Source organism: Ctenopharyngodon idella, chromosome 10 (assembly GCF_019924925.1).
Source record: "Ctenopharyngodon idella isolate HZGC_01 chromosome 10, HZGC01, whole genome shotgun sequence".
NCBI lineage: Eukaryota > Metazoa > Chordata > Actinopteri > Cypriniformes > Xenocyprididae > Ctenopharyngodon > Ctenopharyngodon idella.
In genome coordinates this window covers 13989082-14005821 of record NC_067229.1, presented here as the reverse complement: position 1 = coordinate 14005821, position 16740 = coordinate 13989082, and the positions used below count along the sequence as shown (strand labels likewise).

Below are 16740 nucleotides of genomic sequence, written 5' to 3'. Positions count from 1 at the left end.
AGGGGAGATGCTATTGTTGGTTGGTACTGTATAATCCATACAGGAATTATGCTAGTTTGTTTGGTGTACCAAACTCTCTCGGTGCATTCCAAATGGGATATATATCGCCCTCCGAAGGGCACTTCGGAGTGAAAACAATCATGGCCGCCATATTGAAGGGTTGTTCTAAACCGAAGTGCTCAAAACTGGCCACTTCAAAGGGCCCTTCGGAATGAAGGATTTTGAAGGGTACAACTGATGGACACTTCAGGCCCCCATGATCCTTTGCACAGTGAAGTTGTTTGACGTCACAGAATGGGTACAGGAGGCTCGGAGTTCGATTTTACCTATAAATGTAGGTATAGTATTTTTCTATACTACTGTAATATTTATACGAGTTAGATTTGGTACATTGTTATGGTCAAAATGACATTGTACTTCAATAAAAATACTTTACAGCTCCCTTTATCAGTTCATTCAAATGTTTCAAATAGACATAATATACAATATGGTGCGATAAACCAAAAATAAATAAATAAACTAACGTTAAACAAAGGGTGCAGCTTACACAGTCTACTCTTCCTTGATTGTCTCTTTAAGATGACGCAGAAGTGCGTTCCAAAAAAAGAGTTTTTTTGACCCCTACACCCTTCATCCCTTCGAAGCTCTCACTCCGGAGTGTAAACCCTTTGAAGGGATTAGGGCATAGGGATGAGCCTTTCCGAATGGAACGTAGGGTCTGTTTGTTCTCACAGAGACTGCCTCCCACTTGATTGCTTGATTCATTTGATTGGCAGGCTGTCTAAAAAGGCCAGTACCCCCTTTCTGTCAAAGCCCTGTCTTAAAGGGTTAGTTCACCCCAAAATGAAAATCCTGTCATTAATTACTCACCCTCATGTCGTTCCAAACCCACAAGTCTTTTGTTCTTTTTCGGAAGACAAATTAAGCTATTTTTGAGACAGAATGCTGTCAGATTTCCTTCCATAGACTGCCTTTGCAACTTCCACTTTGACGCTTCAAAAACTTCATAAAGGGATTGGATAACTAATCCATATGAATCAAGCAGTTTAGTCCAAATTTTCTGAAGGGAATCGATCGCTTGTTATGATGAACAGATTTAATTTAGCCTTTTACTCGCATGTAAACATTGATCAGCAAACATAAGCAGAAGCTCAACCTAACCTGAATAACGCACAAGAACAAACATCTTCTGGAAGCTCAAACGTGCTGTGCAACACACAAGAATGAACCTCATTGGTTACGCAGATAATAATTTATAATCTTTATAAAGGAAAATAATATTTATTTAACAAACACTGTATGAAAATGTATTTCAAAACATTTTAGTGGATGTCCACTTATCTTAAGTGCATCATGTAAATCATACAGTACAAATAGATTACAGTAATCAAAACATGTACAGTGCAAATATAAGAATACAACTATATATATATATATATATATATACACACACACACACACACACACACACACACACACACAACCCCAGTCCCAGAAAAGTTGGGACAAAATGTTATTGTCAAGACAAATCAAAAATCACAGTATTTAGGTCTTTCACCATTTAACATGCAAAATATTGTGGAAAGATTCAGGGAATCCAGAGAAATCTCATGTGTAGGGCCAGGCAGGACACCTCTGTTGACCTTTTAAAAATTTATAAAGTCGACTTGTGCCACAAGAGTAAACCCTCAGGCGATGTATGACGCAGGATGTAGGAGTAGCGTAAGCTTAGACGTCTCTTGCGGTTCAAACAACAACGGCTGTTCAACAAACTCAAGCTCCTCTTCTCTTATATTGAAATCCTCCAACATTTCTTTTTAAAATTTCTCATTTTAGACTTCTAATTCGTGACCGGTGTTTTGTTTTGCTCTCTCCTCTGCGCCTCCGCGTTCGTCATTGCGTCAGGTCAGAGGTTGCTCTTCCTCCCAAATATCGACTTGCGCAGTATGCGTATGGTCGTCCGCCAGAAGCTAGTTATTTAAATTTATAAAATTTTAAATATGGATATTTTTCTTACAAAAATGCATCCCTTCACTTCAGAAGGCCTTTATTAACCCTCTGGAGCCGTATGGATTACTTTGATTATGGATGGATGCATTTTTCTTTTTCTCCCCCTCCCCCCACCATATTTATAACCATTATATATATATATATATATATATATATATATATTGGTTTCAATTTTAAAAACAAACAAATTCATAACCAAAATGTGCAACATGTAGACAAAAGTTACACTTCCAATTTACAATTTCAATAACAATAATGGCTCAGTTAAACATTGAGGTTTTTCAGTTTCCTCATATGAACACCATGCAGCACTTTCGGCTTTTGTTGGCTACTCTACCCTTATAAAACACAAGTGTCTTGTAAGGAAACTTCATGCATTGAAATTCTCACTTTATACATGATTATTGTATCATTGGAGAACACGTTGATTCCATGACAAGGCGTTTTTGAGGGCTACAGGGCACCAACTTGTTGTAGGGTACAGAAGACAGTGGACTGTCCTGAACCTGAAAAAAAAAAACTGAACAACATTAGCTAAAAACATCTTAAATGCATCATTAATAATGTCTATGACACATTTTTAAATGTCATCATGGAATAATAAATGCTAAAAGCAAATGATTAGTTTGGCTTTAGGCTTTGGCTTCAAGCCATGGTTGAAGTTTGTGAAATCTTTGCAGGAATCAAACTTTACTGGGTCTCAAAAACAAGTATCTGTTATCTCTTGAGTTAACATAAAGCATTTTAGCCTGTGAAGAGTTTGGCAATACATAAGCAAATTTATTAAGATTAAGCTGATTAAGATGTAAGAGGAAGTGCTCTTAAACTGCCCACAAGAGATGTCTGCTCACGAAGTGTGTTAGAATGGATTTATGGTGATAACAGAAAATGCCTGGATGTTTAATGCAAAAAGATGTGTGGTAAGATACCAAACTCACTGTGGTAAGCATATTTTACAGATAAACCATTAGCATGAAATTAGATTTCAAGAGCTTTAGTAGAAGGATAACATGCTTTTACATCAGTTAAAGTGGCTATATCTAACTTTAACATAATTTTTCTGATAATTTGTCTTGAATGAACAAAGGAAAGTGGAGTTAGAGGCAGTATTCGTCATCTTTTAGTCATAAATAGTAAATCTGTATCCGCAGGGCCTGCATGTGCTGTGTGTGAAGGTGTGTGCATGACTAACCTGGACGGATCTTCGTCTCTGGTAAAAACTCCTTTTAGTTCAACACTATTCATTTTATTCTCAAACCATCCATAGCTTAGAGTCACCTTCAGTGTTAGAGAAAGAGAAACAAACAGGAAGGATAGAAGATATGTTGTTAGAATTGCACAAGTCTGATTTTAACTAACCATTTCAAAAATCTGTTATCTGTTTTGGCAGCTAAAATATTAGCATCCAGTTTTTTGGGCTAAAATATTAGCATCCAGTTCTTTGAGCTATTAGCATCCAATTCTTTAAGCTAAAATGTTAGCATCCAATTCTTTGCGGTAAAATATTAGCATCCAGGTCTATGAGGTAAAATATCAGCATTCAGTTCTTTGAGGTAAATATCAGCATCCAGTTCTATAAGGTAAAATATCAGCATTCAGTTCTTTAAGGTCAAATACTGTAGGCTATATACATTCAGTTTTTTTTAATTTAGATATGCTATTAGTTCTTTGAACTAAATAGCATCCAGTTCTTTGAAATGTGCCTGTGCTAAAGTTTTTGTATGCTAACGTGTTGTGAATGCTTGCCTGAGTTATTGTTAGAACTTTGCTAGGTGGTTGCTAGTAGGTGGTTTCTAGGGCATTGCTTGGTGATTGCTAGGGTAATCTAAGTGGTTGCTAGGGTATCCTAGGTGGATGCAAGGTGTTGGCTTACTAGTCTAGCTTATAAAGTCAAAAGATACTTCTAATACTAAATAAAGATAAAAAAAAAAAAAAGATCATCTAAATCCTAATTTCGATTGCTTTTGACCATTTCTTGTCAACAGAAATGAACGAACTATCAATAATTTCTGTAGCAATACTTTAATACTTAAATATATAAGCAATATAATAGCCACCATTAAAAAATCAGGTGGAAATGATAGTCATCTTACTTGTTTGGGGATATCACTGGGGGCAAGAAGAAGTAGGTTTTCCAGATGAGAATGAAACATTTTGCTGTGGACCATTGAGATGCCCAGTCTCCTCTCAACTATGAAGCCCACCGTACAGTCATCAGGTAACATGATTACTGCAGAGGTCTGCTCGAACCTGGGACCACTGCAAATGGAGACAAACATATTCTATATTCTCTATATATGCATATTATATACACTATACAGTTCAAAAGTGTAGGGTCGGTAAGATTTTGTAATGGTTTTAAAAGAAGTCTCCAAGGCTAAATTTAAAATAGGAATAATTCCAAACATTATAAATGTCTTTACTGTCACTTTTGGTCAATTTAATGTGTCTTTGCTGAATAAAATTATTAATTTCTTTTTTTTTTTTTTAAACTTACTGACCCCATTCTTTTGAACAGTAGTGTATGTTCTGTTCTTCATTTAATCTCATTTCTGTCTAGAAGAAACCACTGAGATACTTTTTGTGATTTTTATTTCCTATAGGAAGGTACTGGCACTAAAATGTGCATGAAATGGTTTCATAATCAAAGCCAAACACACACATGCTGAATCAGGGCCTCACCTTGCCCAGGGTGCCATCTTCTCTGCAAGCTTCCTGCTCAGACAGAAACCAGCCCCTCCTGTAGCAAACCAGAAACGAACGTCCCTCTGAAACAGAACAGATGAAAAAGTCAAGCATCAGCCTAAAGAGTGGAATTCATGCAGTGGCTCCAAATATTTTATCAAGAAATAATGCTACAGTTCGTTACAATTTAAGAATCAAGCCCTAAAACAATGATGTGCAGGGTGATTTATTGCCGTTCTGAAGCTCTAGTGGTGCAAACGGTCAGTGTGCGATAGTTTACAGCAGTACATGTGGAGACTCGCTGAGTTTGTGAGTAAAAGCCTCACCTAAAGCAGGTATTTAAGCAGCAAGAGATGGAAGAGATGAAAAAGAGCAACTTGCAAATGAACCTCATTTCCTAAAAAAAAAAAAAAAATCTTGTGCAGAAATGTTTATCACTTGTACATCAAGTATAATATATATATATATATATATATATATATATATATATATATTAGCCTATATTGAGTGAAATACTCAATATAGGCTACTCACTTATAAACACAATTCCTCATTTTGTTCCTGAATCAATTAGTTATTTTGAATGAATCAATTGAGTTAATGATTCAATGACTCACTCATGAAGACAACTGCTTGGTTAATACAATAAAGAGTCTATGCTTTTAAATAAATCACTTGAGTAATGATTAATTGACTCACTCATAAAGACAGTTGTTTGCCGCCACCTACTGGTGTAAATATGTAAAATACAGAAAGTCTAATTCCCACTACTATTAGGCCTACACAAACTGAGCACAAACACAGACATGTGGATTGATACGAACATCTAAAAGTGTTGTTATATATTAGAACAGCACTCTGCCAATCCGATTTTTAATTGAAACTTTAATTCAAATTTTAATTACAAAATCCTGTTTGCTATACCACCAACTAGTAACCTAAAATGTGTATATTAATTCTTCAAACCATGAGTTTCTCTTTCTCTGTAAGCTCTCAATGCATATCTGCTCTTCATTTCTTAGCTTTCCTGAAAATCTGAGCCGGTTTGTTTTCACATGGGGTTCTGTGGAGCATCATAAGTGACAGGGGCATAAATCTGACTGTATCCATCCACTCATCGTCCCATCAGTTTATTCCTCCCTTCCTCCTTGTGGCCATAACCCTCGAGGTTCTCTACAGTCCTTTTCTGTCATCCTTTCGGCCATATTCCTTCCCTGTAGGGAGTTGTGACCTGTCCAGCCATACGTATAAGTATGGACATAAACAACACAGAGAACACACAGAGAGGCAGATGGGACGGTCCAGGTTGTGTTCACCAGAACGAAAGAGCAGTTTAGATTCAATGGGGCACTGACTGTCCAACTGAGTGTTATTAGAAATTAAAAAGAATATACTATATATATATATATAAAATAAAACATAAATATTCTATATTTACAATATTAATGTCACCTTTGGTTTTGGGTTTTGTATCATGTTCATGTTTTATGTCTTTTATTTTGTAGTTTGGTTCCTGTTTCCTGTCATGTGTTTCCCTTGCGCCTCATGTGTTCTTGCCATGTGCTCCCCATGTTTATAGGTTTGTTTGAGATGCATCGGTGCTGCGCAGACCGATCGGCGTATGACATCAAAGTACTGCGAGAGCGATTCAAAAGCATGAGTTGTATGCTCTCCAAACACTCTTGCGGTACTTTGATGTGCAGCGCTGATGCATCTCGAACAAGCCTAATGTGTCATGTTCTGATTGGTTGATCTGGTCATGTGTCCTGTTTTCTCATTGGTTCATTGTTTGATTATTCACAGGTGTTTCTTGTAAGTCATTAGTACGTGTGTGTGTGTGTGTGTGTGTGTGTGTGTGTATATATATATATATATATATATATATATATATATATACATATATATATATATATATATATAGCCCTCATGTTTCCATTGTCTCTTGTCTAGCTTTGTTTCCTGTAATCTCTGTTGGTGAGTTTCTTTTTTTATGGTTATATTCAAGTTTATATCAAGTCATTGTTTATTTTGTATGTTTGGATTAATAAACTTCAACTTCAACTGTTCTCACTTCAACTTGCCTCCAGTGGACTCATTACAATTAATATAAGTTATTATATTATATATTGTAAGTGATTATATTGTTCATAAAATGTAAACATTTTATATAAACATACACTATATTTCCAAATGTTTTGGGATGCCTGCCTTTACATGCACATGAACTTTAATGGCACCCCATTCTTAATCCGTAGGATTTAATATGGAGTTGGCCCACCCTTTGCAGCTATAACAGCTTCAACTCTTCTGGGAAGGCTTTCCACAAGGTTTAGGAGTGTGTTTATGGGAATTTTTGACCATTCTTCTAGAAGCGCATTTGTGAGGTCAGGCACTGATGTTGGCGAGAAGGCCTGGCTCGCAGTCTCCGCTCTAATTCATCCCAAAGGTGTTCTATCGGGTTGAGGTGCAGGCCAGTCAAGTTCCTCCACACCAAACTCGCTCATCCATGTCTTTATGGACCTTGCTTTGTGCACTGGTGCGCAGTCATGTTGGAACAGGAAGGGGCCATCCCCAAACTGTTCCCACAAAGTTGGGAGCATGAAATTGTCCAAAATGTCTTGGTAAGCTGAAGCATTAAGAGTTCCTTCCACTGGAACTAAGGGGCCAAGCCCAACCCCTGAAAAACAACCCCACACCATAATCCCCCTCCACCAAACTTTACACTTGGCACAATGCAGTCAGGCAAGTACCGTTCTCCTGGCAACTGCCAAACACAGATTCATCCATCGGATTGCCAGACAGAGAAGTGTGATTTGTCACTCCAGAAAACACGTCTCCACTGCTCTAGAGTCCTGTGGCAGCGTGCTTTACACCACTGCATCCGACACTTTGCATTGCACTTGGTGATGTAAGGCTTGGATGCAGCTGCTCGGCCATGGAAACCCATTCCATGAAGCTCTCTACGCACTGTTCTTGAGCTAATCTGAAGGCCACACGAAGTTTGGAGTTCTGTAGCTATTGACTCTGCAGAAAGTTGGTGACTTCTGCGCACTGTGCGCCTCAGCATGCGCTGACCCCGCTCTGTAATTTCACGTGGCCTACCACTTCGTGGCTGAGTTGGTTGTTCCCAATTGCTTCCACTTTGTTATGATACCACTAACAGTTGACCGTGGAATATTTAGTAGTGAGGAAATTTCACGAATGGACTTATTGCACAGGTGGCAACCTATCACGGTACCACGCTTGAATTCACTGAGCTCCTGAGAGCGACCCATTCTTTCACAAATGTTTGTAGAAGCAGTCTGCATGCCTAGGTGCTTGATTTTATACACCTGTGGCCATGGAAGTGATTGGAACTCCTGAATTCAGTGATTTGGAGGGGTGTCCCAATACTTTTGGCAATATAGTGTACTTTATATGTAATAATATAATATATATATATATATATATATATATATATATATATATGATATAAAATATAATATATAATAGATATATTATATATACTTAAATATATATGATGTAATATGTATAAACTAGATATAATATTCATAATGTACACACATGTGTTTGTATTAAAAATAATTAAAATAATAACGTTATAATAAATTTGAAAGTTTATTTTTTTCATTTTGACAGTAATTCTCATTACCATTAGTAATTATATACTTAACTTGTTTCTATATAATTCTTTATTTTAATTTAAAGAAAAAAATATATATATATTTTAATTGACATTTTATTGCATTAAGATATTTATGCAAAATAATATCCTTTATGCAATTTCTTGTTTTTTCTTATTATTTTGTGGCTAAATAAATATCCAATGCAAAGACAGAAAACACGTACAGGATGTTGTGTCAAAAGACGAGTTGCTGGTCTACACACAACAAGGCAATAACTAATATGCTGTCATGGTGGGTATAACTTTTTTTTATCCCATTGAGCGGAGGTAAAGTCCGGCAGGGGTGGCAGAAATGAAAATGCGGGTTTCGTTTTTATTACCCAGGTGCCTCTGTGGCCCAAGAGATCAGTAGAGCAGAGAAAGAGAGAGAGAGGATGATGAAATCTGAACTTGAATGGCTTGTCTGTTCCTGTAGACCTCATACACACACACACACATGTTGGGCTTTTCATGTTCAATGGGGACATTCTATAGACATAATGATTTTTATACTCTCCAGACTGTATATTTTATCCCCTAAACCTACCCACCACAGAAAATATCACTTAATATGACTTATAAGCTGTTTCCCTCATGGAGACCAAAACTTATCTTTGTGAGAAGCAGCTCCAAAGGCAGCATGAATACAAACACACACACTCAAAATGACTGGCGTTACACATTGTACATGATTGAAACTCCTCCGACTGTATTGACAGTAAAAGAGCAGAAAGAATTGTCCAGATCAATAAGCAATAAAGCTCTAATCACTGTTTGATCCCTTAAGGGAAAAAATAAACATTTTGGCATTTATCAAGGCTGATAAATAAAAAATAAAAATAAAATTATTATTGATAATTATTCAGAACAATGAATTCAGTTTAAAAAAACAAACAAAAAACAATGGGATACTGACCGTCTTATTCCCTTCCAGCAACTCCTGGGCTCTCATTGGTCGATCCAGGCTTGGCTTGCCCACATAGATATCGCTGTCTGCTGGGAAGGCCGTCAGGAGAGAAAGAAGGGCTCCAGGGTTCAGGTAATTATCATCATCAACATGACAAAACCACCTATGGCAAAAATCAAAAGTGCTTTATAAGTTATATCAAAATCAAACTTTTACTATGTTAGTATGTTGTTTCATACTCCTATGTGTGTGTATATTATTTATATATATAGTTCTGTCATGAAACTGATGGCGCAGGCTGATGATAATTACAGCGTTAACTACTGGTACAAGATGATTAGTCCATGTCACATCTGCAGCCAATGAGTTTGTTGCTCACACATTTAAATGGCTGGTTACATTCACTATAGCAGTTTGCAGTGCATTTCGGATTTCCTCTAAAACCCTCCACCTTCCCCAGCTCCACCTGTATAGATCTGCTATGACAATTAATCTAATAATTATATTATATATATAGACAGACAGACAGATAGATAGCAACTCACTTTTTGTCAGAGGTCATGAAGTGGTGGTACTCAGCAGCCATTTTACAGGATAAAGCTTGATGACTGTGCTCCGGCGAACATTTAGTGACAACAATGTTAAATCCTGTGAGCACAGAAAAACACAATGAGTATAGAGTAAAGATTCAGAAGTTCAGACCAATCCTACAGAAGAAAGACAATCTACCTTCAGAGGAAATGTCTTCATCTGGACTGTCTGTGAAGATGTACGTCTGTAAAAGTAAAAAATAAACACAAGTTTTGTGAGGCAAACCATATTAATTCTGAAATGGTACAATGAGAGCATAGTGGTCTTTTGAGGACAAGTAACTGCGAGATAACAGCTGGTGCAACAGGAGGCCTCAGAGCATCTGTGTTCCCGGTTTTACCATTAGGAAATCTGGTTTGTAATTACCAATGTTTTCTCAAGGTGGGACGACACTGTTCTGGACCGTTTGTGTTTTTGTGTTAGAGTGTCTAAAAACTACAGCTGAGATAATTGGGTTGGCACAAAAACTATTGAGAAACATTATCAAAAAAAAAAATAGTATAAAATAATTCTAAATAATTAAAAAAATATCTGTAAATAATTTAGAAATATGAGGTAATTAATCACAATTAATTGCATTAAACATAAATGTTTGTAAATGTGTGTCTATCTATGTATCTATCTATCTTCAAACTTTTATGTTAGATGCAATTAATCGCAATTAATCAATTTGACAGCACTAATATATAATATAATTAGTGAAACTTCCCACTGTCATTTGTAACCACAGAACCGAAGTCTCTCAACCAAGTGAGAGGAGCAGATTTAGGAGCCATTTCCTGCATGCTAGACCAAGGCACATCCTATCTGTGGTTAGCCATGACCCTATTCCCTTTACTCTTCCGTTTTGACACACACACACACACACACACACACAAACACACACACACACACACACACACAAAATATGCATCCCATGATGCAGTGGAGGTGTCACTCTGGAAGTTTAGCTTCATTACGATGTCTAGGCGCTCCAGACGGCTCAGATCGTAAGTCTACATGCCTCTCCCTCCGTGGGTCCTTGAATACAGGCGGAATAATCGAAAGTGCGATCAATGCCACAGCCATCAAAGCCAATGGGCCAGAGCGAGTGGAAACGGCCCACACGCCGGCTTCAAGCTCCTTCGTAAATCATAAGGGTGGATCTTTAGCTCTCATTTTGGATAAAGTGAGGCGACTGATGACAGCGGCTCATAAAGCACTGTCTGGAGATACACAAAGAGTGAAACGGCAGCACAGCTGCCCATTAGTGGCACAATGAAGTGAAACTCGTGGAGGAGGTGCTGCAGTGAGCACCACTTGCAAATTTAGGAAAGAGGTGCCTCATAATGTGATGGACGATAAAAACAGATGCACTTATAGGAAGGTGCCAACCAAAAAGTTTTGGATGGCACATATTCACATACTGTATATCACTGAAACAAACACACATACACAAAACATATTAGTCTGTAAAAGTGCTCAATAAAAAAACCTAACAATACGTTTTTGAAAACTCAGATGTCCGGTGTTTTTTTTGTTTGTTTTTTCTGGCATTGGTTAAAAATGCCAGAGTTGTTGTTTCACACTTTGTTCCTGTTTCCTCAGCTTAAGACTTCCTCTGTCAGATAGACTTCCGTTTTGTCATTGTTTCAAAACGCAGTCTGCGGCTGTCGCTTCCTCTTATTGGCACGGAGGCAATAGGGCACACAAACATAAGCACACACACTCATGAAAACTGACACACACAAACAACATCCTGTGCTTAAAAACCCGCTGTTGGAACTTGAAAACTAAATTTACAAAGCCCTAACCGTAAGCATCAAACATGGGACATAATTCAGTCACTTGGAAAAGCCCAGCTAACAGGGAACGTTCTCAGAACTTTAGCTGATGCTGTGGCAAGGTTCTCTCAAAGTTATGAACAAATGTTCTTCCAGTAACATTAATAAAATATTCATTCTGGTCTCTAATAATGTTCTCAAAAACATTATTTATACATCGTTCATCGTTCAGTTATATTTAAAATTAGTCATTGACTCGACATAGAGGGTACGTTTACACAATGATGTACTAAAAACGGAAAAGTTTTTCATTTGCATTTTTCATGTACAGACAACAACGTTGTCAAAATGATCTCCGTTCATACGGATCAGCAAAAAAACAACTAAAAACGCTGTATTATTTATGTAGTTCGCCAGTAGTTGGCAATGTCACTTTGTAAAGAAACACTACACGTCTATAGACTGAACATGTAATATGCAAGACGTCGCCGTTTTCGCAAATTTGCGCTTTTGTAGTTTACATGGAGACATTAACAGTATCATTTTCAAAAAACTTGCACTTTGAAACCAGTTTTCAAAATTTTGTGTTTTCACCCTGTTGAAAAAACAGCACATGCTGGTTAGATATGTTTTGAAGCATGGAAGCAGGTTTGAGCTGGTTTATGCTGGTCTTTAGTTGGTCCTGAGCTGGTTATAAGCTGGTCCTGAGCTGGAGCTAGTTGCTTAGGACCAACACTTGACCAGCTTAAACCAGCTCAAACCAGCTGCCATGCTTCAAAACATACCTAACCAGCATATGCTGGTTTTTTCAACAGGACAGACCCCCAAAACGTTGTTGTCATGTAAATGAACTGCCAAAACGCATAACAAGTTTTCCATTTTAGTTTAAAATGATGGTGTGTAAATGGCCCCAGAGGGAAAGGAAAAGCTGAATCTTCAATCTTGAAATGAAGACACACTTCCTCCTCAGTCATTATTTGCTCATATTCAAAACAGGACCAATAAAGCAGAAGCAGGGAATTTTTTTTTTTTTTAAATGTTGCGTTTGAGGGCCAAGAAACCTCAAACCCTTCCAGTTTCAGATTTTCAGACTGAATGTCCGAGAGTCATTCCTTCCACACAAAAACAAAAGTATTAGTATGCCATACAAGAGTAATTTTAGCCCTGAGCATTTTGCACACATTCTCTTTAATCGTTCAAGTATTTGGATCAGCAGCACCGCTATTTCGCACGTGTCATCTTATATTTAGAGTGACTGCTGCAACTTTGAAAGTGTTACATCCTGAGTTGCACGTTGGGAATTCGTTTTGACAAGCCACTCAGAGATAAAGCTCAGCAAGTCCAATCATTAACATCTTTCCAAAGTACTGCTCATGTTGTTAGCGCCTGCCAAACCACGAGTGTGTATGTGTGTAAGCATGTGTTAATACGTCAGACCAGCTTTGTTCTGCTTCTTAATGTCATGTTACAGCAGGCCACAGTCAAATCTAATCATTTACAGTTTAAATGGATGTCCATTAAGGAGTCAGTTTAAGTTTTTTTTTAAATAAATCTGTCGATTTTGCTTTTTGCCAAGTATCAATAATGACCAATAATCATATCTCACTTTCACAGAATTAATACTAGGAACCAGGGCTTAATTCATAAACATTTTGTCTCATACAACATGAATTTAAGTGTCAACCAGGTCCAAGGAACAGCAGAACTGGGTGAGAAATCATATTATATACCAACCAGTATACCAAGCCATAAATCCCAAAGCATAACTAAATATAAGCATGAATTTAATAGTATAACTAAAAAAATATGATGAGGTTGTTGACAAATAGTGTGAAAATCTCACAAAACCTGAAAAAATATTTGGGTCATATTTCAGCAAATAAGTAAGTAAATAAGTAAATAAATACATTTTTGCTTAAATAATTTGAAGCCATTTTTAGGACCATTACATTATTTTTATTGTGACATTATTAAACATATAATAATAAGAAGAAGAAGAAGAAGAAGAAATATTATTATTATTATTATTTACAAATATTAATAATAAGTAAAAAAAAATATTTTATTTAATATAAAAGTTGTATTATTATTTATTATTATTATTATTATTTTTGCATTGTGACTAATGATACAATAATAATTATTAATATTATTACTTAAAATAAATTTAAAAAAGTATTTAATATAAAAGTATTATTAATCACATACTAACAATTATTAATATTATTGTTGTTGTTATTATGTGATTAATAATGCCACAATACAAATTATTATTATTATTATTATTGTTGTTGTTGTTGTTGTTAATATTAATATTATTATAAAAATAGGTTAATGCTATATTTAATACAATATAAAAGTTGTATTATTATTTAATATTATTTTTGGATTGTGACATTATTAATCACACAATTATTATCAATTATCATCATCATCATTATTATTATTATTACTATTGTTGTTGTTGTTGTTATGTGATTAATAATGCCAAAATGCTTATTATTATTGTAAAATAGATTAATACTATAATTAATAGAATATGAAGCTGTATTATTATTATTTAACATTAGTATTCTAATATTAGTATTTGTATTGTTATTGTAAAATATTATTTATATATTACTGGCCTATATAAATTTTTTTTTTTTTTTTTTACAAAAACCATTGTATTACAGTTATGAGAATGAAAATGAAATGAAAAATTTAATTAAGAATAATTGAAAAAAAAAAAAACCTGGGTGGTTATTGATTATTGGGGGTGGGGGGTCATTTTTATTACAATATAAAAAGAATAATTGTTATTAAAAAAATCACTGTGCAAAACATTTTCATAAAATGCAAATTATAATTTTGTTCTTTTTTCTGGATTTTGTGGTGAAATGCGAGCATGACACGTCACAGTCTTTTGCATGAGATTCACCCAGCTGCTGTGTTGTAACCGCACACTTGGTCTGGTCTTTTAGATCTGTCAACTCAGAGATGGTTTCAGTATCTACAAGCTTTAACCCAGAATCCATCAGTAAACCCATAAGCTCAGAGTAATTTGAGTCTAAACAGGCTTTAATTCACTGCCACACCAAATCCTTGTATTATAAGAAAATCAGTGGAAGGCACTGAACTTGGCTTCATTAAAATGGACTTTCAGTCAGTTATCTTCATTAGTTTATCTTTCAAAGGTCACAGCTGTGAGTTCTGCTTCTTGTGACAAAAAGAGGACCTAAAAGTCCATCTCTACCCTTCGTGACAAGGCTACTGCTGAATTAGAGAACACAGAGAGGAAGTGCTCAGTCTATAAACGAGCACAGGGCGGACAAAACAGGAAATGGGGCAGAGTGCTGCATTTTAATATAGATGCACCAATTTGTGGGCCAATCTTTGTGGCATGGTGCCAACGTTAATAAAATCGTCTCATCCGTGCTTGTGAAAAATGGCTTTAATCTCTGTGTTTAGCAAACAAATGTTGGTTGGAAAATTTCTTCCGTGCCACTTTATCAAACAGTCAAAACAAACCTGTCTGGTTTGGTACCACACAAGTCTGAGGTTTTGCACCTGTGCTTTCACCAGGACGTTTGCACACAACCCTTTAGCTGATGCCACAGGATGTGCACACGTCTGCCAGACGTCCTGTGACATCAGCAGCAGCAGTTTTTGTTTGAGTTTGTATCTCAAATCATGATTTAGACAAATAAAATGATCAATGAACTATCATACACATTGATGGGTACAAGACTGGTTCATCAGAATGGAGTTTCTTACATTAAATCCCCTTTATTGTTTGAGTATTAAATAGATCCTAGTCAAGGAACACTCACATGGTCTTTAGTCCTGGAGATCCAGGTCTCCAGAAGAAGAGCAAGGCGGGTCTTGTGGAACCGGCCGGTGGTTTTCACTGCAATGAAGATGTCGGTGAGTTCTAAAGATGGTTGTGGTTTCACCTCCCTCCATTTCTGACGTTTCAGCTTCTGTTTTTCATTAACAACATCTCTGTGTTGGTTTACAGCCACGGTCCTTGATATAGATTGTGTTCTTTCGCGTGCAAGAGGCGCAGTGGGTTTTTGGTCACTCCGGGTGCGCAGCTGCAAATCCAGCAAAACCAGAATGAACAGGGTCAAAGCGAAGACAGGCAGTGCATGAAACAGCCTCCTTAAGATCATCTTCTAAAATCCTCGATCCACTTTTGGCCACATATTAAAGTACTTCAGATATAATCGGCGGCATTTGGGCGCATTCACAGTGTATGACGCACCAAAAAGGTCTGATTTTTAAAAATAATAATGAAATGCAACAAACAGAGAGTCCCTGTGTGGGTTGGAATATGTATTTTAAATTCATTGTTATTCCGTAAAAGTTTTCATTTGGTAATTGCGCGCGGATCCTGCCTGATGCCCCATGCGCTCTGTTAAAGCGGAGGATGGATGAACTGTCACTCATTCAACGTTTGGGCTTAGCAAACTTTTTACTCCCCGCCCACTTTCCGGAGTGACGCTCCAATTGTGACTGATAAGATAAAATGTACGGCTGCAAGTGTGCAAATAAACCAAATTTCCTGTTAAAAACTTCTTTTTTAAGCCAAACTTATCCTCTTGTATGGCAGGAGATAAAAATAATAACAATAATATTTCTAGTAGGTGCATTATAGAACATAAGCAAAAAAGTACCAAGAACCGATTTGGAAACAACAAATCATAATTTATTTTCAAATGCCTTTTATGTCTTGGTTTTATTAAATAAAGATATTTAGACATTAATTATAATAAGTTTTACACTCTGATAATCTAAGCAGTGAACAAATTATTTCAATATTTATTGTGGAAAAAAATGTCATAGCCCAATGATTTTACACAAATTATGACTGACAGTTGTGACATCATTTCCATCACAACCAACAACAACATCAAATAAAAATATTAAAATTATGGATGGGAAGCGATTAAATCTAATTAATTACATGATGTTGCGATTAGTTAATCACAAATTTATCGTACATCAAATTTGGCTGAGAAATTATCCCCAAAAGATTATTGTGTAAAGCATCAAACAGACATTACAAAAAGTAGAATATTTTATATGATTCAACATTTGGACCATGAGGTTGAGTAAATGATGACTGAATTTTAATT

General features: G+C 36.2%; 1 protein-coding gene across 1 annotated transcript; it reads right to left on the bottom strand.

Moving 5' to 3' along the window:
• Positions 1–1246: 1246 nt before the first annotated feature.
• Positions 1247–16029, bottom strand: mfng (MFNG O-fucosylpeptide 3-beta-N-acetylglucosaminyltransferase). Its single transcript, XM_051910643.1, has 8 exons — positions 15433–16029; positions 9996–10041; positions 9812–9914; positions 9276–9429; positions 4693–4778; positions 4104–4269; positions 3203–3288; positions 1247–2516 (listed from the first exon to the last, which is right to left on the bottom strand). Exons 1-8 carry the CDS (start codon positions 15772–15774, stop codon positions 2420–2422), a joined length of 1080 nt encoding a protein of 359 aa, XP_051766603.1. The 5' UTR covers positions 15775–16029; the 3' UTR covers positions 1247–2419.
• Positions 16030–16740: the final 711 nt, after the last annotated feature.

Coding starts and splice junctions, on each gene's coding strand:
- mfng (XM_051910643.1), bottom strand. CDS start 15,774: ATGATCTTAAGGAGGCTGTTTCATGCACTGCCTGTCTTCGCTTTGACC. Junction 9,915..9,995: donor TGAAGACATTTCCTCTGAAG/GTAGATTGTCTT, acceptor CTGTGCTCACAG/GATTTAACATTGTTGTCACT. Junction 4,270..4,692: donor AAGATGGCACCCTGGGCAAG/GTGAGGCCCTGA, acceptor CTCCATTTGCAG/TGGTCCCAGGTTCGAGCAGA.